This window comes from Leptinotarsa decemlineata, unplaced genomic scaffold (assembly GCF_025532065.1).
Source record: "Leptinotarsa decemlineata unplaced genomic scaffold, Ldec_3_MD MMD2_tig00002082_RagTag_RagTag, whole genome shotgun sequence".
Taxonomy (NCBI): Eukaryota; Metazoa; Arthropoda; class Insecta; order Coleoptera; family Chrysomelidae; genus Leptinotarsa; species Leptinotarsa decemlineata.
Window position 1 is genome coordinate 5,250,653 of NW_027412573.1, and position 25,062 is coordinate 5,275,714.

The window sequence follows — 25,062 nt, forward strand, 5'->3', positions numbered from 1 at the left end:
CAAATCAGTGAAATATTCAACTTTGTCATTAATATCCTGAAAAAACAAAATGTCATCAGAAGGTGATAATAACAGTAGCTGCAGCTGTCTGTCGATTCGCTTAAAATTTCTATATGTAAAAAACTATTCCTCATTTCTATAATTTTCATGTTGAATTGCACCCAACACTAAATTATGATCAGAAAAATTTAAAAATGAACTTCTCACATTGATCTGCAGATAATGCAAATGAGAAGTTGTTTCGAAAGTATTTTTAGTTTTTGTAATTCAATATTCAAGTAGGGGTATTTGTTTTGGAAGGACATTTTCTCATAGTTTATGTCTGAAAGTTGTTATTTGCATGATCTACACATCATTGTAAACTGTTTATTTTGAAAATATTTTCTTAAGGACAAAACACAAGCAAACTTCCTCTCTTTGAGAGTTTCACACTTTTTTTGTGGAAAGATGGAGAAATGAAAAGTCAAATCATTTATTTCCCAAAAATCTCTCATGAAAATACAGGGTGTAACTAAATAAGTGTGAAACATTTTAGGTGGTGATTCCTCATCGAAAAAAAGATAGGATATAAAGAAATTTCATTGGAGCATCCATCTCTTGTTAAGATAAGATTAAAGGGGGTACATAAAATTTGTATAACAATTTTTTTCACAAGCACTAAAAAAGTTATAATATTGAAATTAACCTGGCGTTTTGTACTACCAAAAAAGACACTTTGCCAGAAATTTATTTGGTTTACCCCATGGTTGTAAGGGGTGGAAAACGCAACCCCTAAAATTTATTTCCAATGTAACTTTTTGTCTTATTATTATTTTACCATTTGAAAATTTACTTCCGATAGCCTGTTTCATTCTAAACAAAAAATGTCTCCTGAATTTTTTGCCCAAAATAAACCAGTTGGCAGCAAAAAAATATTTTACAAACAACTACAGAGATACATCGTCATAAATGCGAAAATACGAAACTAATCTATCTAGTAGGTCGCTATTAGCGATAGTGACAATAAAATTGGTCTGACGCTGTCAGTTTGTGAATTTTCGAAATTGAATCAATAATAATTGTATGTTGTTGTTCTGTTCTTAATTTGTTACTTTAATAATTCACTTGTTGTCAAAATGGCATACACAGATGAGGAAATGGCTGATATTACGTTTACGGTCTGTCGCAGGGGAATGGGTTAGAAGCTTCTAAAAGATATGCTGAAATGTATCCTCAACGGCAGCATCCTTCACATAGAATATTTGCTCGACTTCATCAACGATTACGAGAATATGGTTCATTCGACAAAAGAACGCAGGATTGTGGTCGCCATCGAGAAGTACGAACACCACAGCTTGAGAAAGCAGTCCTTATTTTGATTGAAGAACATCTTACTACCAGTACTAAAAAGATTGCTTTCCAGCTAAATGTTGATCATATGACGATATTTCGAATTTTAACAACTCTTATACCCTTACCATCTGCAACGAGTACAGGCACTGTTACCGCGAGACCTTCCGAACCATCTTGAATTTTGCAATTGAATGCTGGAAATGATTAGAAGAAATTGTGACTTTCTGAAGACGATAGAATTCACAGACGAATATAGTTTTTCTCTGGACAAGATTATTAATTTTCATAATTACCACATATGGGCTGATGAAAACCCTCACGCTATTGTCGAAACTAACCATCAAGAATGGGATGATTCTGCAACCGTGTTAGGAATCACACATTTAAAAATAAGACCCCGTTAGTCCTTAGCTCGCACAAGTTTCTCAACTTCTGAGAGTTATCGTTCGTATGGGGGCGACAGCTGATTAACGGAAAAACAGATTATAATACAGATTTTCAATACAGATTATTACAGAACAGTTTGATCTCAACGTGTGGCTTGGAGTTATTGGGGATGATTCAATTGGGCCTCATTTTCTACCTCCTTGATTGAATGGTGAGGCATACGTTTAATTTTTAGGAGAAGTGCATCCAGTACTGCTGGAGGAAGTTCCTTTGGCGTCAGAAGGGATATGTTTTTTATGCTTGATGGGGCTCCCGCCCATTTTAGTCAAGTAGCACGTCAGCATTTAACTGAAACATATGCAAATCAGTGGATAGGTCGAGGAGGACCAGAGCACTGGCCCGTTCCATCCCCGGATCTCAATTCTCTCGATTTCTCTATTTGGGGCCTTTTACAGCATTTGGTTTATCGTACTCCTGTTCGCGATGTGTAGGACTTAAGAAACCGCATCATCGATGCGTGCAGGGTGCTCAGAGAGACTCCAGTAATATTTGAGCGAATACGTGGCTCAATACGCCGACGTCTAGACGCATGCGTGATGTCTGAAAGTAGACATATTGAACATTTACTATGATTTCTACATGTTGTGCGTTTTGTTATTAATAAATTAGTTTTGTTCATTATCCTTTTATCGTTTAATGCAGGTACTAACTACAAAATAACAATAAATCCAGTTCGCGTTTATGACGATGTATCTCTGTAGTTGTTTGTAAAATAATTTTTTGCTGCGAAATGGTTTATTTTGGGCAAGAAACCCAAGAGACATTTTTTGTTTAGAATGAAACAGGCTATCGGAAATAAATTTTTAAATGGTAAACAAATAATAAGACAAAAAGTTACGTTAGAAATAAATTTTAGGGGTTGCGTTTTCCACCCCTTACAACTATGGGGTAAACCAAATAAATTACTAGCTAAGTGTCTTTTTGGTAGTACAAAACGTCAGGTCAATTTCAATATTGTAACTTTTTCAGTACTTGTGAAAAAAATTGTTATACAAATTTTATGTACCCCCTTTAAGGGGCTGTATCTTAACAAGGGATGCTCCAATGAAGTTTCTTTATATGAAAGATCCTATCTTTTCTTCGATGAGGAATCACCTCTTTAAATCTTTTACACTTATTCAGTAACACCTTATATACCCCTTTTAATTTGAACATTATAATTTACATTCAATACCTTTTCAGGTGGAAATCTCCTCTCGTATTTTTCAATTTTGAGCCAGTGGATAGACCTAAAAAAACCCATAGGTAATCCAGACTATAATCAGATGAAATGTGTACAAGGAATAAGAACATACACAATGACTTTGGTTATTATCGGACACACCATATCCAGTGGTCTTTTCAGTTTTGTAACAAATGAGAAATATTTGGAAAACGTAAGTCTGGTACCAAAATCTTAGATGGCACAAATACGCTGAATACGTAACAAAAAATTGAGATCTTGATAGCAAAATTCGAACTGTATAAAATAAAAATTTTACGACTCGGCACAAATAAACATACTTTATGCAAGCCTAGCCCAAACAAATATAAACTATGGCATACTTGTTTGGAGTGGGAAAACTGAAAACTATATTGAAAATCTAGAAGTGACACAGAAATGACTGATAAAGATAATGTATAATAAAAACTACAGATTTCCGTCAGATAAACTCTTCCAACAATCTAAGCCATTTACAATCCATTAACTAGACTTTCTCAATCTTGCATTTTACCATCACCAACACAAGTGTGAACTGCCCCAAATAGACCATCCATACAATAGTCGACTGAAAAACCAAACAACCAGAAAACCAAAGGTTGGAACTACAAAACCCAAAGATTCCTTTCCTACCTATGTCCGATAATTCACAGAAAAATCCCAAATGAAGTGAAAATACAAAAAGAAGTTGAAGATATGAATATTCAACCAGCCCCACGAAGAAATTCTCGAAGCTTTTCAAAGAGAAATTTCAAAAGTTTAATTCAAATCGAACCCTAACAATACAGAGACACAAGAAATCTTCAAAATACATTTCACACAAATACAAATACTGCTTATATTTGTTTATAAAAATGAACGAAAAAAAATAAAATAATATCTTTGTGGGCGCCCAACTTTACCTATACTCCCATACTCAATTCACTTTTATTGTTATATTTTATTATTACATTTTATAGATCAGACTTATATTTCGATACCATACCCATGCACAAGGTTTCACCTTTTATGGGTTTTTCATTTCATTTGCTATTATTGGTTCCCACTCTGTTGTACATCCAAATATTATGAGCAAATAAATTATTATTATATGTGTGATGAAAATGTCTGATACTTGATGAACTTCCTTTATAACGTATTCAAACAATATTTCATTCTAGGGAAAGGAAGTTTTTGGCTTTCTACTACTCCATCTTGAGACTACCTAAAATTGACTTTGACTTTGACCGATTCTTGTCGCAAAGCTTATATCGGTCAAACTGAAGCACCTTTCCCTAAAAGAGTAAAATAATATAGAAGTAGTTTTTTGAATAATGAATTCAACATTTGCAGTAATAATAATGATAATAATACAATTTATTTGGCTTTTCAAAGCGCCTGACGTTCGCTTTTCTCAGGTCGAGTGGGCTGATGTCGGAAACTGAAGGGTTCATCATGGCTTGCCAAGATGATGTCTTCAACACCTTAGTATACCGCAGTCGCGTGATGTGTATAGAGGTTCCTGACACAAGGTGCAGGGCCTGCCGCGAGGCGCCCGTTGTGGGGAACGAGAAGCGTGTGGGAACGAGAATTTAACGAAACTATTCGTTCACCACCCTCCGGCTCATATAAGCTAATAAGCCTGATGTAGTCCTTCTCGACCACCAGACCAAAACTATATTTGTCGTGTAGTTTTCAGCTCCTGGCAAGACGAATATCGTCAGAAAAGAGAAGGAATAACTAATAAAATATCGGGATTTTCTCTTCGAACTCCGCAGACTCTATCCAGAGCACTCTATCAAGATGGTTGCTCTGGTTATTGGAGTCCTTGGTGAAATGCTGCTCTTTCTACTCTCAAATCTTAAAACCATACTAGCTTGCCATACTAAGGTAGAAATCTTAGCCGGACAGATGCAGAAGGCTGTCATTTTTGGCTCACTGTGCTTGCTCAGAGTACAAGATTCTCGGGCTCTATGATCACTTACCCCACGGTGTGGGTGCTGGCGCACCCTCCGGAATGTATCGGGGCTGCATGAGTATCGCCATCCTTAACTAGCAATTATTCTGAACGTGCGCTTTTGTAAAATAAATACTCTTTCAGCATAAGAGCTCATACCCGAATTCAGCGCAAGTGACAGCCAATACAGCATAATACAGATTCAGGAGAACCTCTCTTCCACAATGATTCGACATAAATCTCCGTGCATAACAGTTCTTTCGTAGTTTATCACATAGTGGATCTAAATGAGGACTCCAATTGAGCTTATGATCTAGAATTAGACCTAGCATTTTTGTTTCTGGGTTGGATGTCACCTGCAGTTGGCTATCTTCATATATTTTGAAAGATTACGTCGTGTTCTGCATTGAGAATTTTACTAATGCTGTTTTGCTGATAATTAGATCTGAATGATTTTTATCATTATTTTCTCATTTATGGATTCTGTTGTTTCTGCAAGTGCTAATGTATTACGATCAGTGACCAGAAAATTTGACTCGTCTGCATATGCAACTATATGTACCTTCGAAAGACTGTATAGGTGTTGTATCAAGTCATTCGCATAAATAAGAAAAAGCAGTGGTCCGAGTATAGACCCCTGTAGAACTCCTTGCTTGCAGGCCAAGGACTGACTGTGAACACTTCGGATTATCATTATGTAACAGAGGGACAATTATATTTACGACGTGTTGCCTTTGGAAAATAATGCCCAGAAATCAGTAGATTTAAGAATTCGTAACTGTTGCTCAATAAATAAATAGATATGAATAAAATAATTCCCTTCTATTGTATCAGTTTGTAATGATGAAACTGGTAATTAGGATAGACACAGTAAGACTAACGCCATCTAGATGTTAGACCTGAGAATTTTCGTCCCATATAGTACTATTTAATAAATTGTATACTATTTGCAAGTTTTTTATGGATGTTATTCATTATGGTAGTTTCTTCGTGATAAATTAGAACTCGTTTTTCACTTTTAGAAGATATTCACTTGCTTACAATACATGTTATCTGGCGTCTGATAACACAACCATTACAACGGGGAACATGCAATCATTTATTCCTAACCTATTACTCTTCTTCTTCTTTTTCTTCATTGCTAACACTTCATTCATACCACCTATGAAATACAAAACAGTCGACATCTACCAATCATACGCAAAATCATTCAAATATTTCAGTTTGTTTTCAGTTTTTCCTGAAAATGTCAAATAAGGTCATAATTAATGGAGGATTGATGTTAGTTCAAACGAATTTTATGATATCAGGATGGCTAACAGCAAAAATGGTGTACAACGAAATAGACAGAAATGGAAAATTAACGTTCCGGTTCATAATGAAGAGGATTTTCTTGAAATATATGGGGTAGGTGAAAACAAAACACCTTTTTCCTTTCGCCACGTTGCCATGGCATGCGTTTCGCTCAACAATTTAGCATTACCAGTAACAGACTCTAACACTTTCAAGTTTATAGTTGGTAATTCAACATGATTAAGCAAAACACGCGTTTAGTTCCAGTAAAATTTGTGAAAAAAGTGTTTCAATTTGATAATTTGTGATATTCCATTTTGAAATTTAGATTAATTTCATCAACGAGCCCAATATTCAAGTAATGTTAATTTGATGATCATAATTGAAATGAAAAATTGTTTTTGATATTTTTGGAAAATAACAACAACAATTAGAAATCGGATTCTTCTTTCCTTTGGTAATATGTATTACATCAAGATGAAAATCATTGGAAATTTTTGTATTATTATCATGCAATTCAGAAGTTTTCAATAGTTGAATATCAGTTTTCCGTGAATTTTTAGACAAGTCATAAACGAATTTAGCTTTTTTGAAAAGTAGTAAATAATTTCAAAGATGGAGTATTCCATAGTTCATTGAATATTGACTTTTTAGCTTTATTCATCAGCAATAAATTATGTTTTTTTACCTTTCAGTGCAAGATGACGAAATTGCAGTGAGAAATCCATAAATTATGGAAAAATCACACAAGATCCAAAATTTTCTTCATCGGCAATAATTGAATCAATATTCTTCGTATTGCAAATGGTAAAACACTATAGTTTTCACATATAGTCAGTGGGCATACTATAGTTTTGTTAAACTGGGTACCCTGACTGAATTGGGCATTTTTCGTTCATTATCAATCATCTTTAACCCTCATTAACAATGAATAACACCCTGAGTAATACAAATTTTTGCTTTTCTTTCACTTAACGCAGCAATATATTCAGAAAAAATATTTTTTGAAAATTATGTAGTGAACAATTTCAAATTATTTGACGAGTATTATATCTTTCAAAGTAAAAGAAATGAACCTTCATTAATAAAATTGTTTTTTTTTTCAGGTTTCTTCCCGTCATCATTTTTGTTATAGCTTTGGAAAGAAGCAAGTGGAAGGAAGCGTTGTTTGCTCCAGCACCTATAAATTTCTTCGAGATTGATAATAATGCTTGCCAGAAGAACTGGTTTGCATCCTTGTTGCTAATCAACAATTTCCTGAATACAATTGATATGGTAATATATTTGATGAAATTGGCCGATACTTGATGAAAATCCATTACTAACGTATCCAAAAAACACTTTGCGGTGAAATTTTCACTAAACAATTTTACCAAAACGCAACATGTCTTTCGCCATACAATAGCTTTTTCGGGCCTGTCTTAAGGCGTGTAAAGACACATCTGAAGAAGCCATTGTATGACGAAACACGTGTTGCGTTTTTGTAAAATTGTTTAATGAAAATCTCACAAAGTGTTTTTTTAATACGTTAGAGATGGTAATAGTTATTTTTTCAGGCACTTTACAAACAGTTCCGATGTCTGGATGTTGAAATAGTTCCTTAAAACCATTAAATCAATACTCTTCAAGAAAAATTGTTCATATATCTCTCAGCAATACGAGAATGCACTACAATTCATGTGAAGCAATGATTTCAAGATCATTCAGTTCAATTTCAATATTAAAAAATGCCCAAACAATAAACAGAATCTTGAAAGCTCTGAGAAACTTTTTGTTGAATGTAAGCTTCTAATTCGTAACACGAAACCGAAATGTTTTTTCACCGATATAGATTGCAAGTTATGTATATAATCCGTACTTATACAGCGTGACTCACGGTCAATGGTAGGTTAGACGTTTCTGGAAAACGCAAAGCATGATTTTTCTGAAAATTTCACCTCTCACATTTCCTTACCTGTTCTATCGATCTAAAATATTTTCAGCGTTGCGGCTTTGCCACTTCCATCAAAAAGTCCCAGCAACTATATTTTTTCAAATATAACACCCCGTATATTAATACATTTTTGGAATCGCTCTGGTATTTTATCACTTTTTTGTTGATAATGTACTATGCCTATCTCTATCTGTTTTCGAGATAAAAAATAAATTGTGCTAAATATGGTCCAAAACATAGCCTTAATTGAAATTAAGTACATCAGTACTCCCAATTCATGAAAAGTTGATATTTTGATGATAGTTTGGACAAACTAGAAATATTCAAATAACACCAAGAAATCGACTCCATATCATACAGGGCGTGCTAAAATTACTATTATTTCCATTGTGCATAAAAGTAGTCAAAAGTTAATTTTTTCAAATGAAACCCCCTATATATTACTCGGTAAATTGAAAGATGATGAAAAATGCTTCAAGATGATATATCATGTCCCTATACCTAAATCGTCAAGTTTTCTCAATACCACCTTCAAACAAACACCCTGTATATTTCTTTTTACTACAATCTCAAGCTATGACGAACCCCATTCAATTTTGATATATCTGATGGAGAATGAATTTACATTATAATTGTTATCATTATGATCTCTGTTATTTAATGAATTTAATTTGAAAAAGAAAAATTGGGAAAGAAAATCAATGTCAAGGTATCACTTGATTCCTTATTTTATATGAGATTGAAAATGTGCTAGAAAGATATATCCCTCGAACTAAAAATCGTATGGTCTGAATGATTTTTTTCCAAACGCCGTTTTGTTTTCATGTTTCATATCTATATTTTATAGGTGACGAGTTGTGATTTCTGAATTTGGTTTTACCAGCTTTTCAACGTGTTTTCTTTTTTCAGTGTCACGTAGGACTTTGGTACTTATCGAACAACTTCCAGTTTTACGTGATTTCTCTGATGATATACTACTTTATGTTCAAATTCAAGATTGGACAGAAGATGATCATCTTTGTCATGACATTCTTCTGGTCGATAACGTTTTGCTCAATATATTTCCACAACATAACAGATCCCAACCCCCATTTCACACGGTGAGTATTTTTTAATATAAATTAACATGAACAGTTTTTTCTGTGTCATTTACTTTATGGTAACATAAACATTCAGGGATATCAAAAGAAAAATTGTACTTGGTTAGAATATATGTATTAGAAAAAACTATCATTTCTCAAAACTACACACATTCCCTGTGAAAAATATTCATAATTCCTCTTCCAAATTCTCTTATTTGAACTCTCCTCTTTTCTTTTAAACTATATGAAATTCTGGGGATTGAATCTATGTCCATGATAATATTCAATCCTACCTAATAGGAATATATCATTTATTTCATCAAAAACAAAATAATAATGTCGCAGAAAAAATGATTTCAATTAATTCTCGAAGTGACTGAACCAAACTGTCAAACCAAGAACCAAAATTATTTAAACTGTTCAAACAATATTTGTTTTATTATGCTATCAAACTATCACTTCAATTCTACAAGTATTTTGTATACTAAAATCAATATACGTAGAATTTTCTCGAAAAAAAAACAAACCAAAACAAGATAAACTAGGACATCATCAGAATAAAGTATCTGAAAGTTAAGTGTTATCTTAACGTGTTAAACACATGTATTTTGTATATTCTCAAATATTGATGTAGTACTGAGAAATTTAAAAAAAATCTTTCTCTGAACTCTTTTTTTCTCTAAATTTGAAAATATGAAGTCGACAATTTGATTTACATTCAATTTCGAATTTAAATAACATCCCACATGAATTGCCTAAAAGCAGGATTTTTAATTTAGGACAATCCATAATTATATTACCTACATAGTGATACTGATAAACATGTATAAAAATGAAATAGTAACGAAAAGATACAGATCATCCATATAATATCCGAATACGAAATTATAGTGTCTTATAACAAAATATATGTGATAGAATCGGCTGATACTTAATGAAAATTCACAAAATTCACGCCTGAAGAATCTATTCTATAGCGAAACACATGTTTCCTTTTTGTGGAAATGATTAGTGAAAATCTCCCAATATAGTGTTTCTGGAATTCATTACAAAATGTATGAAACTGATTGGTCAGAGACACAGTAGCTTTTTGGTCCAAAAATCTGGAACTTTCAACCAAAATAACATAAGAAATATGGATAATAATGTATTCAAACGACAAATGGAAGAAAAGATTGGAATGAACACAAATAAATGGCATATTATTATGATGAATCAATGTTAAACATCTTCTCCGACCCTTTATCCTGTCAGTATTACTCATTTTCCAGACTTAAACAAACATACCCTTTTTTTTACTTTTCCACCCAGGCTCGCTGTCCTACCACTTGGCGAAGCATCTGGTCTCGCTCCTCCAGCCTCATGTCGGAAAAACAAACTCCTACGTCAAGAATTTGATAGACTTCGTTGGAAAAATTATAGAGCCGACAGATTTTCTGGTCAACTTCGATGTTGTATCCTTGTTTACCAATGTCCCACTAGGAGACTCTCTGAAGGGGGCAAGCCTACTTGTTTCCGAGTGATATCATCGGACTCTTCAGAGCAAGTCTCACGGGGAGGTTCTGTAAATGGAGGGGTAACTTCTATGGCAAACTAGATGGCGTGGCGATGGAAAGTTCACTTAGTTCAGTGATAGTCAACTAATTTTGAAGAGACGGCAATTGGCACCTCTGAATTGAAACCGGCATTATGGTTACGTTACGTGGATAATACCTTCGTCATCTGAAAACATGGAATGAATGCTTCAAACCTTTTCCTAGACCACTTGAACGCTCAACACCCCAGCATCAAGTTCACCATCGAGACTGAACAAGACCAGCGGATATCATTTTTAGGTGCACTCATCGAACGATGAGTATCGAAAACACACGCACAAGGATAGATACCTGTACGCACCATCACCACCATCCCAGTCGGAAGCAAAGAATCATATCTACTCCAACTGAACGGTCTCGAAGGATATGTGAACCAGAGCATCTCGAGAAAGAACTGGAACGTCATCAAGTGACCTTGAGATAATTTTTTTTTGTCCTTTGGGAGCTGACTGACTTGTCCATTCAGTACAACTCTCCAGAAAACACTGCAGCCTCTTGGGCTTATTGCGTTTATTCTCCCATCTTCTCATGACACTCATTCCATCAGTCTTGTTCCCTGTACTAGTTTGTACAGGTTCCTTGTTAGATGTTCGTCATATTCTTCTGGACGTAATTTCGTACGTCCATATATTGTCTGTCTCCTGTGATTCAGTTCCTCACATTCGCATAAGATATGTAGAGCTGTTTCTATCCCTTCGTTGCATAATCTGCAGCTTAGGTCTCCGTTATACAGCCTCATTTTTATTCAGGTGTCCTCTGAGCAGGCAATGACCGGTTAGTAACCCTGTCATCATTCTGAGCCTATCCCGACTATATTGAAATAGTTCTTCGGTTCTTTTCTCGGACAGTTCCCTAATGAAGGTTCTACTGTGTTTGTTGCCAGGTACTTTTGTCCAGTACTCTGTGTGCTTCTTATTGGTCCATGTCCTAATCTGGTTTCGTACAAATGATTTTGGTACCCCCAGTGCTGGTTCAGGACCTATTTATGAAGTTGGTGATCCGTGTCTAGCGCATTCATCAGCTTTATCATTACCTGTGATTCCTGAATGCCCTGGCACTCAGTACAAAGTTAATTTCTTCCTGTTTGCAAGTTCATTCAGTTCTTCATGGCATTCCCAGACCAGTTTTGATGTCACCTTCGGGTTTGTTGAAGCCCCTAGTGCGCTCTTGCTGTCTGTTAAAATATTGATCCGCCCATTTCTTTGAGGTCTCAATTTAATAAGCCTTGCACACTGCAAGATAGCATACACTTCCGCCTGAAAGACGGATGTGTATAGTCCTGGCGGATAACTGTAGTTTGAATTTTTATCCGCTCGGTATATTCCAGCTTCCGTTCCGTGTTTGGTCTTCGATCCATCTGTATACCAGATGATTTTTCCAACATGTTTTCGGGATGACTAATGCTCTTCCACTCTTCACAGCTTATGATTTTGGCCGTGAAGTTTGTGTTAAATGTGTACTTGGGTGTCATGCACATATTCAATATGTGCTCCTCCACATGTTCCGAAATTTCTGTTCGGTCCGATATTTGGTAGTTCGCTGAGTTTTCCAGTCTGAATTGGACCATTCTGGCCTCCTTCCCCAGATAGAATGGATACAGTGTACGCGAGGTCAACAAGGCCATAGAACTGAAGTGTTCCACGGGTCAAAATGGGGAGGAGGCTCAGATAATTGCACGTGCATATCTACCGTATATCCGTAGGGTCACAGACCGAATTGGAATAATCTTGGAGAAACACAACATTGAAACGTTTTTCAAACCCACCAAGAATATACGACAGAGTCTTTGGTCCGCTAAAGTCAAGCTAGACCCACTATCAGCAGCAGGTGTATATCGCATACCGTGAACTTGTGGGACGGTATACATCGGAACCACCAAAAGACCCATGGAAACAAGGCTGAAGAAGTATGAAAGAAACTGCAGACTAGGTCAAACGGACAAGTCAACTGTGGCGGACCATGCGCTTAGTGGAGGAAACCACAGGATTCTGTTTGAAAACACAAAACTCATTTCCTCCAACCTGCTATACCATAGCTGACTGGTGCGGTAGGCAATAGAGATTCACAAACACACGGATAATTCCAACTGAAAAAAAGCTGTGAACCCCAACCAAATATAAAATCCCATTCTAAGAAGTTCAAGAATAGCAAAGAGCTCGGCGGTAGGTAAAAAAAAGTCGATGAATGTTATTGTCAATTAACGTGAGTCAATATGAATATGCCTCACGCAGTCATAAAATCCAGTCATCGGAGATACCTCAGGATGTATAAACTCCTGAAGAAGCTAGCCACTTACGTTAGCGAAACGTCAGGAAAACATTCCAGAAATCGACGGTGTCCAAAAGTGATGACACTAAAAACCTCGGCCGCAAAAGCTTCAGTCATATTGTCATGCCACTGTTCATTCTTCTGTATTTATACAGTGCATTCCTTTAATATGCCCTCCCTTTTATTTTTTGAACAGGTCAACTCAAAAAATTGAAATTTGGGATAATGATATCAATGCATGAATACTTTATTTCGAAGTGAAATTGACAGAGGAAACTTTCAAGATGGCGACTGGGGGCCATCTGGAAAAAAAAATGAATGAAAAGAGGGGTCTTGTGACACATCGTTTTGAAGCTCCTGACGAACACACTACATATGAATATGTAGTCAATATATTCACCCACTACAGAATGGAGTAACATTTAATAATTTCCTGAAGACAAACACATTTATATCGATATTTCTGGAAATATTCCTTTTTATCTGCCATATGGCAATTCCATGTTGAGTTATGTTTTGTTCATAAAAACGTCAAAAATGTCAGTACGACAAAAATGAACATCATTGTTAAGTTAGAATATTCTCATTTAGTTTTCGGTTTTAATAGTGGAAAGGTACCACGTCAACAATATTCAAAATGGTCAATTCTTGTCCATTGGAAAAAAAATTGTAGCGATTTTTATTTACGATGCGACGTGCAACTTTCACGAGACCGAACGTTTTCCGATTCGTCCTATCTGTAGAAAATATTTGAAGAAACTTGTATCCAAATTCACAACTACCGGTAGGATAAATAACAAAATGCCCCCAGGTCATCCGTCCATTCCGTAAGAACAGCAAGTGCAAATAAATAATTGGTGAGATGGTAGTAAATCCTGAACAGTCTATTTATTCCGTTTCGAATGTTTGTGAGGTGTCTCCTTCTGCTGTGGGGGGACTTTTGAAGAGGTATAGGTATCATCCATACAAAATTAAAATGGTACCCCAATTAACTGAAGATGACTCTGATCGAAGAACAGAATTCTGCGAAATCATGACGGAAACCATTGCAAGAAATCTTGCCTATCTCCACAATATTTGTTTTAGTGAAGAATGTACATTTTTTTTTAACGGCAATGTTCACTGACAAAATTGCCGTTAATGCAGTGACACCAACCCTCACCTTTTCCGGATAACACATACCCAATATCCAAAAAAAATTAACGTTTGGACAGGAATATTGGGAAACCATATTGTAAGACCTCTATTTATTGATCAAAATTTAACAGGGAAACTGTATTTGAATGTGCTGGACACTACTGTTGACCCTCTCATCACTGAAATCGTCGAAGCGAATCCTAATGAATTCGATATGGATATTGTATTCCAACAAGATGGAGCACCACCACATTACTTCAGACAAGTAAAAATCTATTTGGATACTACTTTTTCCGGTCGTTGGATTGACCGTCGAGCTCCTACAGAATGGCCAGCTCACTCACCAGATTTGGCACCTTTGGACTTCTTCTATGGGGCTGTTTGAATCAAAAAGTGTACGAATCTGAACCTGCTTCAATATTGGATATACGGCAGAGAATAATAAATATTTGTATAGATATTGACGTTACTGTAATCGAAAATGTTCGGCGTGAAATATCGGATAGGCTGTTCATATGTCAAGAAGTTCAAAGCAACCATTTCGAGCATCTTCTGAACTGACCTTAAGCTTATCACCTCATATTATGTAGTTAAATGTCAATGTTTTTAGGAAATTATTAAAAGTTCCCCCATTTTGTAGTAGTTGAAGATATTGACATTATATTCTAGGGTTGTGGAGCATTTGTCAGGATCTTCAAAAAGATGTGATACAGGACCTCCCCTTCTTTATCAATTTTTTTCTCCAGATGTCAATTTCCTTTCAAAATGAAGTATTCATGCATTCATTTCATTATCCCAAATTTCAATTTTTTAAGTTGACCCGTTCGAAAAATAAAAGGGGGGGACATTAAAGAAATGCACTGTATGTATAGTCGTATTTTGTATAATGTATCATGTTTATTCTAGTACAAATAAACATTATTATTATAATTATACGCTGGCGTCAGTCGGGATCATCTTGAGAAAAACTCAACCACAACTATAATTTATTCAAAAAAAGTATCGTATAGCGAAATACGTGTCGCGATTTTCTTTCAAGTGGATTTCTCACATCTCTTCAAGGAATATGATTCTTTCCAACATTTCTAATAATGTTTCCAATCAAATCGTATTGAACTCCGTATTTGGATATTATTTAAAAAGGAAATTAAATGAACAAAGACTTAGTATCTCACTGTAATAATTTTTTACTTATTTTCCAGTGATAATTCATTAGAAATCATGATGTCTTCCTACCAGTTGTATATTTTGTACACATGCATGTACATAAACTATGGCAGTTTTGGAGTTGGTCTGTTATTTGGATACTGGTTTCATCGCTACAAAAATCAAACGTTTCATTGCAATAAGGTTAGTTTAAAATATATTTTTTTAAGGAACGAGGGTTGCCTTTTATATTTCGGGATTAGAGAACAGAAACAAATATTAATCATCAAAAATCACTTTATTGTTTTTCAAAATATTCCCCTTGAAGATCTATACACTTTTGCATGCGTTTGGACCAACTGTCGAAGCACTTTTACCACTCTGATTGAGGTATCTCTATAACATGTATTCTGAATGCAGCAACTGCTTCTTCAGGTGTCGAAAAACGTTGACCTCTCAGTTTGTTTTTTACGTGCGGGAATGAAAAGAAGAAGAAGAAGGACTGCACGGCGGATGACTAAGCAAATCTATGTTTTGTACTCAAAAATGCAGTTGTTTGAGCCGATGTGTGAGAGCTCGCATTGTCGTGGTGAAGAGTGATCCGTCTTTGGCGGTTGGTTTTCCTGATTTCTTGGAAGGCAACTGGCAAACAAATGGTTATGTGCTACTCAGAATGGACTGTTCTACGTTATTCTAGTGCTAGTGGTACGGTTTCGGCATGTTCAGTTTTTCCGAAAAAAACAAGCAACCATTTGTTTGGAAGTGCTTCGTGCGCGAACAAGTTTTGTGGATTTGGCTCTTCTTGAAACTCCCATACAGTCGACTGCTGTTTACTTTCGGGCTCATACGCGTAAATCCACGATTCATCACCTGTCACGATGTCATAGACGTGTTTTGAAGCACCGCGCTCGTATTTTTTGAGCATTTTATTCGACCAATCGACACGAGCCTTTTTTTGAGCGATTGTCAAATGTTCATGCAATATTGAATGTATGCTGGTCTCACTGATGCCTAAGGTTGTCTCAATCTCACGATAGGTCACATGACGATCTTGCAATATCAGTTCGCGCACAGCATCAACGGATTTCGGAACAACAACTGATTTTGGACTACCTTCAAGAAATTCGTCACTGGTCCTTGATGGAGCTTCATTGCCAAAAATTGAATTGAGTTCATCCTTGCACTGTTGCTAAGTCAATCCACGTCGAAAGTTGTGAAAAATAATCGCACAAAAATGTTCACGATTTAATTACATTTTTGGGCTGACATGAATCTTTTAAGCTACTGTAAACAACACAAATAGCGCGCGTATGTTAAAATGTTCTGAGTACGTATAAGCTCAAAAATGTCCAACTTTACGATAGAACTGTCAGTTGTGAGATTGCAACACTAGGGTTGCCAAATCCCGAAACATATGAGGCAACCTATCGTAAAAAGTCAACCAGCAATCTGTATCTGTAGAGTAGGGAGGGTGAGTGTAAGCCCACGCACTTAGGCCACATGTGACCCATTGTACATCCTCCCGAGGAGTTGTCCTCCTAGGTCGTCGTCCATCCTGTCCTTTCCAGGAAGGTGGACAGGTCGCTGGGAGACATCTCCTTTATATCGGCAGGTGTAGGCCAAGACTCGCCGAACACACACTCTCTTATTGACGATAACTCCGGGCACTCGCACAGGACATGCCTGACAGTCTCATCTTCCTGTTCACACATCCTGCAAAGAGGTGTGTCCACTAGCCCCATATTATGTAGGTGTTTCCTTAGCTGACAGTGGCCAGTCAGAAATCCTACTGTAAGGCGTAGATTTTTCCTGGTCATCGCCAGATATTTCTTCGGCGCCAGCTTCCCAGGGTCGCCCAAGGTGATCCTGGCAAGATTACATCCTTTGATTTCATCCCATCTCTTTAGAGATTGAGCATGGGTGTAACTTTTGACTAGTTCCGCAATTGTCGAAGTCATCAGGCCGTGGGTGCCACTTGGTCCTAAAATTCTTAGTCCAGCCGCTTCCTTGGCTAAAGAGTCGGCAATGCGATTACCTTTACTCCTGTTGTGCCCTTTAACCCACCTCAGGATAATGGTATTATCTATCGAGGCTTTGGCTAAATCTTCGTGGCACTCTAGTGCTAGCCCTGAAGTAACACGGTGTCTGTTCAAGGCTAATAGTGCTTGTCTGCTATCAGTGCAGATTGTAATGTTTTTGCCAGAAATTCTTTTCTTGGTTATTTCTTTTGTGGCGATTGAGATACCAGCCAGTTCTGTTTGGACCACGCTGGTATTTCTTCCCATTCCCCACTTAATCCTTAGGCTTAGTGATCTGGAGTACACTCCACATCCTGAGCCTTCTTTGGTTTTTGAGCCATCTGTATAAATCCTTATTGCATTTGTAACATCTGACTCTGTGTTCTGCTTGATTTGTATTTTGTAGGGTTTATTAAACACAAACCTGGGTTCAATTGCATCACTTGTTGCCTGCAGCAGAGGTTGCGCAGTAAGCGCTTTCTGCCACAGGCCCAACCTCAATCGACCCATTCCTACTTCTAGGTTTACACCAGCCGTGTGCAATCGTACCATGGCCATTAACGCAACCTCCTTAACGTACAGGTCCAGAGGGGTCAGACCCGTGATTAATTCCATTGCCGCGGTTGGTGTTGTTCTCATGGCTCCTGTGATGTTTAAACAAGCCAGTCGCTGTATTTGGTATAATTTTTGGATGGCCGTTGCTTGTAGAACTTTAGGTCCCCATGCAATGGCTCCATACGTTAACATAGGTCTTATTATTGCAGTGTAGATCCAGGCGACTACACGGGGTGAAAGACCCCATGCGCGTCCCACTGTCCTCCGACATTGCTCATAAGCCACGTATGCTCTTTTTGCTCTACTCTGTAGATGAGAGTTCCATGTTAGCTTCTTGTCGAGGATAATACCAAGGTATTTCACCTCTTCAGAGAAGTTTAGTTGGCTTTTGAAGATTTCAGGAGGTTTTAAGCTCGTTAAACTTCTTTTCCTGGTGAAAAGGACCATCTCAGTCTTCTTGGGATTGATCGACAGTGAGTGTTCCTTACACCATGTTTCTATCAATTTGAGCCCATCCTGCGCTCTATCGCACAGTGTGTTTACAAATTTGCCGGTCTGCAAGATAACTATGTCATCTGCGTATGCAATTGTGTAGAATCCATTTTTGTTAAGGTGATTAATTAGGGTATCCAGAACTATGTTCCAGAGAAGGGGTGATAAGACCCCTCCCTGTGGACATCCCCTCATGACCAGTCCTTTTACTGTGATGTCTTCTACATTAATGCTTATTGCTCTGCTAGAGAGCATCTGGAGTATCCATTCTCCTACTACCAGGGGTACATTCCTGGAGTGTAGTTGCTGGGTAATTGTTGGAAAGGTTGTTTTATCAAACGCTCCCTCAATATCTATGAATATACCTAGGGTGGATTCTTTGTTATCCAATGATCTCTCGATTCTGCCAACCACATGGTGAAGGGCCGAATCAGTAGACCTTCCCGGGGTATATGCATGCTGATTTGGATGAAGTGGGTTGTTAACAAGTACTTCATCTCTTATATACCGCTCACATAGTCTCTCCATGGTTTTTAAGAAAAACGATGTGAGACTAATTGGTCGGAATGCTTTTGGTAGGGTGTAGTCCATCCTACCTGGTTTGGGTATAAATACTACTCTTACTTCTCTCCACTTACTGGGAATATACCTCAGAGCTAGAGAGGCTCTGAATATTCCAACCAGGTGTGGCATAAGAGTGTCCAGTCCCCACTGAAGTAGGGCTGGTCTTATACCGTCAGGCCCTGGTGACTTGAAGGGGGAAAAGCTCGATATAGCCCATCTTATTTTGTCCTCATCAATTACTGTACTAGCATATTGCCAGTCATATTGTGAGGGTGTTATTGGTACATCCGTCCAGTTCGCCGTTCCAGGAAAGACAGAACCTGGGAAGTGAGTTTCCATAAGAATCTCAGCACTCGCCTGGAGGTTGGCGGCTTTGTCGCCATTTTCCCTCGTCAGGATGCCGATAGTCTTATGGTGGTCATTTGAGAGTGCCTTCTGTAGCCTAGAAGCTAGTGGAAAGTCTTCGACTGCCTCACAATAGGCTCTCCAGGCTTCTCTTTGTTTTCGTCTGCAGACTTTTTTGAACTCTCTGAGGTTGGCTTGATATATAACCCAGTCCTCTTCGAGTCTTGTACGTTTTGCCTTGTTAAAGGTCGTTCTCGCTGTCTTCCTGAGGTGTTCCAATTCAGGGCACCACCATGTGTTGGTTGTGCCATGCGTTTGAACCATCCTCATTGGACAGGATTCCTTATAGGCAGTGTCTATTTTGTTGTGGATAGATACTGTATACCTTTCCAGTTCCTCATTGTTGCCAGGAGTCAGGACCTCTGTTTCCCGCAGAGCTCCTCTTAAGAGTCGATTGTAGAGATCTACATCCGTCCTCTTCGGGTCACGGGATTTTACAGTAGTCCTGAGATCCTGGCTTACCGTATAGGTCAGCCAGCGGTGGTCTGACATAGAGATATGGTCCGAGACTTGCCAGTCTTGGATTTTGTTTGATATTTCGGCTGTCGTGAGCGTGATATCTATTAACGTTTGGCTACGGGCATTAATAAATGTTGGCTCCGTGCCTCTGTTCAAGATAGTTAGATCTTTCTGTATTATATATTCATATAGTGACTTACCTCGGGCGTTGATATCCTTGCTGCCCCAGCTCACGTGGTGAGAGTTTGAGTCGCAACCCAATATGAGCTCCACTCTCTGGTTGAGGCAGTGGTCCACTAGTACCTCCATTTCTCTGGTCGGTGGTAGGGTGGCTGCATCTGAAGGGAGGTACACCGATGCGATTATCAACGCCATATATTTGCCTTTCCCAACTGGACATTCAACTTTGACCGCAGTGAGATCTGAGGTGCTGAATTGTGCCATCGGAAACGCTCTGTATTTCCTAGGAACGTAGACAGCCGTCCTAGGTTGCTGGTTGCTTGGTAAGCTGAAAATTTGACCAGTTAAACTACTGAGACCAGTAATTTTGGTCTTTATTATCCAGGGCTCCTGGATCAAAGCTATTGCATCCTCCAATACATCAAGGTGGCGACATAGTGTTGCCGTTGCCGCCTTTTTGTGTTGAAGGTTGCATTGTATTATTTTTACTTTTTTTCCAACGTCCTTGCCCATGAGACAGTTGTTGGATACAAAGTTACCTTTAGAGGTCCATCTGCTCCCCTGCTAAGGGGGAGGTGGCCTCGCTGTTTTTGGGTGCCTCCTCCGTCAGGTCATCGAATGTCATCTGTTCAGATGCTTCGACTTCCTTTTCGGGACCCATAGTGGCCTTGGGGTCAATATCCACTTTAGGTGGTTCAACTTCCGAGGACTTAGGGTCTTCAGAGGTACTCTCTGTTTCTTTTATTGTTGCCCTAATAGTCAGTGAGGTAAACGCGTAGCTTAACCTCATCGACTTCTTCTTCAGGACAGCCATATCCTCGTCTCCGATCCCGAAGACGAAGAGGTGTCCTTGTGGGTTCATCTTAACCTCATGATGGAAGGTGCACCATCTTGCTACCTTCAGGTCAGGATTCTGCGCCTTCAGCCGACCCAGCACCCTCTCCTTTTCACCGGATGTCGTCTTGTGGACGTCCTCCGGGATCCAGAGTGAGGCTTTGGTGAGCTTCGGGAGCTTATCCACACTGACGACCGCAAGTGATGCCTCCTCCCATGGCTTAATATTCATTGTGGCTTTCTTCAGCCACTCTAGCGTCACGTCGTCATCGCAGACCACTCTGATGATTTCACCGGAGTATGTCCACGACTTGAACGTGGGCGGTTTGCTGTTGTTGCTGGAGGCGGAGAAGATGATCTTGTCCAGCTCCTCCAACAGTTGTTTTTTGATGAGACTCTCTCGTTCTGCGGTAACCTTACCATACGGGTTAGTCTCATCTATGATGGCTACCTTGAGGTGTCTCAAGGCGGCCTCCACGAAGGTTTTGGAAGGTGCAGCGACATTTCTGTCGCTGCGCAGCTTCTTCAACCTTCTTGGGGTTCCCTCCGTGGAGGTACTCGCATGAGGGCGCTTTCCTGCGGTGGCAGCCGGTTCCTTGCCTTTTTCCAAGGCGGAGCTCTTGGCGCCCTCCGCAAGAGGTGCCCTTGTTGTTGAGGATGGAGTGGGAGAGGGGGAGGGTGCACTCATAGTTGCTGCCACTTCTGCCTCTTTCGCTCTCTTCCTCCTCTTGGCCTCGGCGCCGCTGATCCGCTTACGCCTTGGCCTTTGCGTTGTATCGTGAGGTGGTCTGCTATGTCCAGCCTCTTTCTGAGCGGTAGCTTGGGGTGAGCATTTCTGTTCATCCCCAGCCCCCGCCCTAAATTGAGGTGAGCATTGCTGTCCAGCCTCGGGATTGGTTGATTTTTTTTTCTGTTTTGTTTGTGTGTCTGTGTTCATGTGTGTTCCCACGAGTAGCAAGGGAAGGGTTGGTCACCTCTAGCAGAGCCCCGCATTACCAGAGGAAGGCTAGTTACAATGAGGTTTCGCCCGGTTCCTCAAGGGGATCGTTCGTAACCGCATATAACCCTGCGGCCATTCAGCTGTCGACACGATTCCTTACATCTTAGCTTGGGTAGGCTGGTCCGCGGTGGCATGTTTTGCAGGGCTTTTGGGGGGTTTCAGTTCCCCTCACCCTACGTATTTCTGCCACTGACCAGAAGTCCGTCAACCCCGTCCGTTAGGCCACATTGGCTTCCCGGATAGGACCTCCAGTCCCCTGGCCGTTCCCCTATCCGCCACCTGGGGACGCGCCCGATAGGTAGCCCAACCCACGGGAACCAGCAATCAAATGTTGCTCAAAAATACACATGACTTGACAATAACGAGAAGAGTACTGTATTTGTCATAGGTTTATCTATCGATTGGGAAATCCATCATGTACACCATTTCTAAATATGTTGTCATTACTTTTTTTGTGATCGTCGGCATTTAGGTTACAAAGACAACAATTGAAATTTTGCCGTGTCTTTCTCCGTCAGGGCGATGGTGATACCCTGCGAAATTTATCAAAAACGTGGCCGTTGAAATTAAGGGTCTTTCATTAAACGCTTTCTATCTTCAAATCCGAATAAAACAAAGTATGTGTGAGATATCAACAACATTTTATATTCATTTGAAAGGCCTACTGAGGGGTGGTGTACATCCGAAACGTCCAATGTTCTATTACTCTGCCGCATAAATCAGACTGAATTTGACCTATACCATGAGTTACGTTGTCTTTGAGGACCCCTGTGGTTTGTAGATTATTCGCATACACCTGCAACTTAAGGAAATTCCACCAAAAAAGTCTAACAGGATCAAATCGCATGATCTTGGTGGTCAGTCCACATCACCTCCACGTGCCCTCAAATATCTCGTGCAGTATATCCAATGTGGCATGAGTTGTATGGCATGTAGCGCCGTCTTTTTGAAACCCATGTCTTTGGTGTCCAAATCATTCAATTCAGGCCAAAAGAAGTTGGTAATCATCGACATCTAGTGTTCGCCGTTGTCAGTGATAGCCTGGCCAACGTCGATCTCAATGAAATTTGGACCGATGACGCCGCCAGCCCAAAAGCCACACCAAAAAGTAAGTTTTTCGGGATACATTGGACGCTCTTGGATCTCATGTGGATTGGTATCATCCCAATTTCGACAATTTTGTTTGTTCGCGTACCTATTGAACTGTTTTAACTGCTTCAGAGTCCAAGAGCAGTCCCGTCACGCTGAAACCAGCTTTGAAAAAAATCTACCTTTTTTTAGCCTACTTTAACCACAAACGATACTAATAAATGTAGTAATGTTCATTTTTTTGTAGTCTCATCGGCTACTGAGAAAGCACTATTGATATACAAGTAATAATGTGCTAAAATGTTTTGAAATAGGTTCTAAATTGATTGTATTTCATTGTAGTAACAACAAAATATTACTATATTTTATACTCCAAATATACCAAATGGTTATTTCAACACCTCGACACGTGTTTCGATCACCAAGTGATCATCTTCAAGTGTAAGATCAAACTGTTTCATCTTCCTCTTGATGATCACTTGGTGATCGAAACACGTGTCGAGGTGTTAAAATATTTACTAAATCTGTGATAATAATTATATAATTTTTACAATAAATTTCATACAAGACACGTAGCTTCATCAGTTGAATAGAAAACTTTTTTTTAATTTAAACACAAATGACAATTTTTTTACACTCATTTCGCTTCATCTAAAGATTTTTCATTGATACTGTTTGAATTTCAGGTAATGTCGATTTTGTGGTTACTGATGTTCTTTGGTCTACCATCGATTGCTATTTATAGTACCCTTTTTGAGTACTCTAGATTAGCCACCGCAATATTGTTACCCACCGCAAGGACGTTATTTTCACTAGGAATTGCGATAGGAATTTTTGGCATGATTAAGGGAATGGGGGGTGAGTACTATCCATTGATGGAAAATGTCTCTGGACTTTAGATGGAAACCAACGAAAAACAATTAATAATAATAATAATAATTGCTTTTATTGACAAAATGCAGTACAACATATAGTAAATATAAAAAAAAAACAGGTAGTTCTTAAATGATATCCTACATTTTTGTCAAAACGCAGAATTCAGGTTCTGATCTTGTTATTTGAGTAACGCAATCAGAACTTGCTCTTTCATTCAACCGTATTCATAACAATACTTACAAATGAATTGTAATCATTAACCACTTATGCTATCACCTATCCTTATTTCGTTCAATAAACGACAATGAAAAAACAATAAAAAAATAGAAAAATGTTAACAAATAATTCGCCTACAAAACGTTAATGAAAACTAGTAAAGAAACATAAAAATGTTGGCTAGTTATTTTTCCTAGAAACAGATATTTGCATGTACACACATCGGAAAAGTCTAGGAATATTTTTATAACATACTAAATATCATAAAAATAAATGCATGAGGTCGTTTAATTTCGATTAAATTGGTACACTCGACCACCCTGTAGATTTCTATGGGTTGAACAAAGCCTGCAAAAACGGTAACTAATCTTTCATCAAGTTTTTTACAAACTGTAGGTTTTCGGCTAAAATGAATAATCTGAAAGTGTCGAGTTTATACATTCTTTGCAGTTCTTGCTCAGCAATTAAACTGGAAATATTGTGCTTTAACATGGAACGCCATCACTTACCATTGGCTGAGATGAATAGAGCTGTAGGGCTTCTTCAAGGTGGCATGCGACAAAATGATGTAGCTCTTCGTTTGGGGATCTCCCAAAGTGTTATCAGTCGATTGTGGCGGCGTTTCCGTGAAACTGGCAGTCCAGCCGAACAACATCCAAGGCGAGGACGCGCTACAACTGCAGTTCAAGACCGATTTTTGGTCTTAACCGCAAGAAGACAACCGACAATCACAGCACCTGAGTTGGTTAACGTGTTGCAGCAGACGCACCAGGTAACCATTGGTCGTGATACTGTCAGAAATCGACTGCATGAAGCAGATCTCCACAACAGAAGGCCACTTAGATGTCCACCTTTGTCGAGAGGCAATCCCGGTAGAAGATTAGAGTGGTGTCAAGAACATCAAAACTGGAATGCAAATGATTGGGCCACAGTTTTGTTTACAGACGAGTCCAGATTTGGATTTCATCCAGATTCTCGTCGAGTAAGACTGTGGAGACGACCTG

The 25,062-nt window shown here is 38.6% G+C and overlaps 1 protein-coding gene across 1 annotated transcript in view; it reads left to right on the forward strand.

The window, feature by feature from the left end:
* Positions 1 to 25,062, forward strand: part of LOC111516467 (O-acyltransferase like protein-like) — a 58,033-nt gene that overhangs the window by 18,866 nt on the left and 14,105 nt on the right. The window contains exons 5-10 of the mRNA XM_074176881.1: positions 2,962 to 3,155; positions 6,151 to 6,323; positions 7,316 to 7,484; positions 9,052 to 9,242; positions 15,427 to 15,574; positions 23,653 to 23,824. Of these exons, the coding sequence (XP_074032982.1) occupies positions 2,962 to 3,155; positions 6,151 to 6,323; positions 7,316 to 7,484; positions 9,052 to 9,242; positions 15,427 to 15,574; positions 23,653 to 23,824 (1,047 nt within the window). The remainder of the gene's footprint in view (positions 1 to 2,961; positions 3,156 to 6,150; positions 6,324 to 7,315; positions 7,485 to 9,051; positions 9,243 to 15,426; positions 15,575 to 23,652; positions 23,825 to 25,062) is intronic.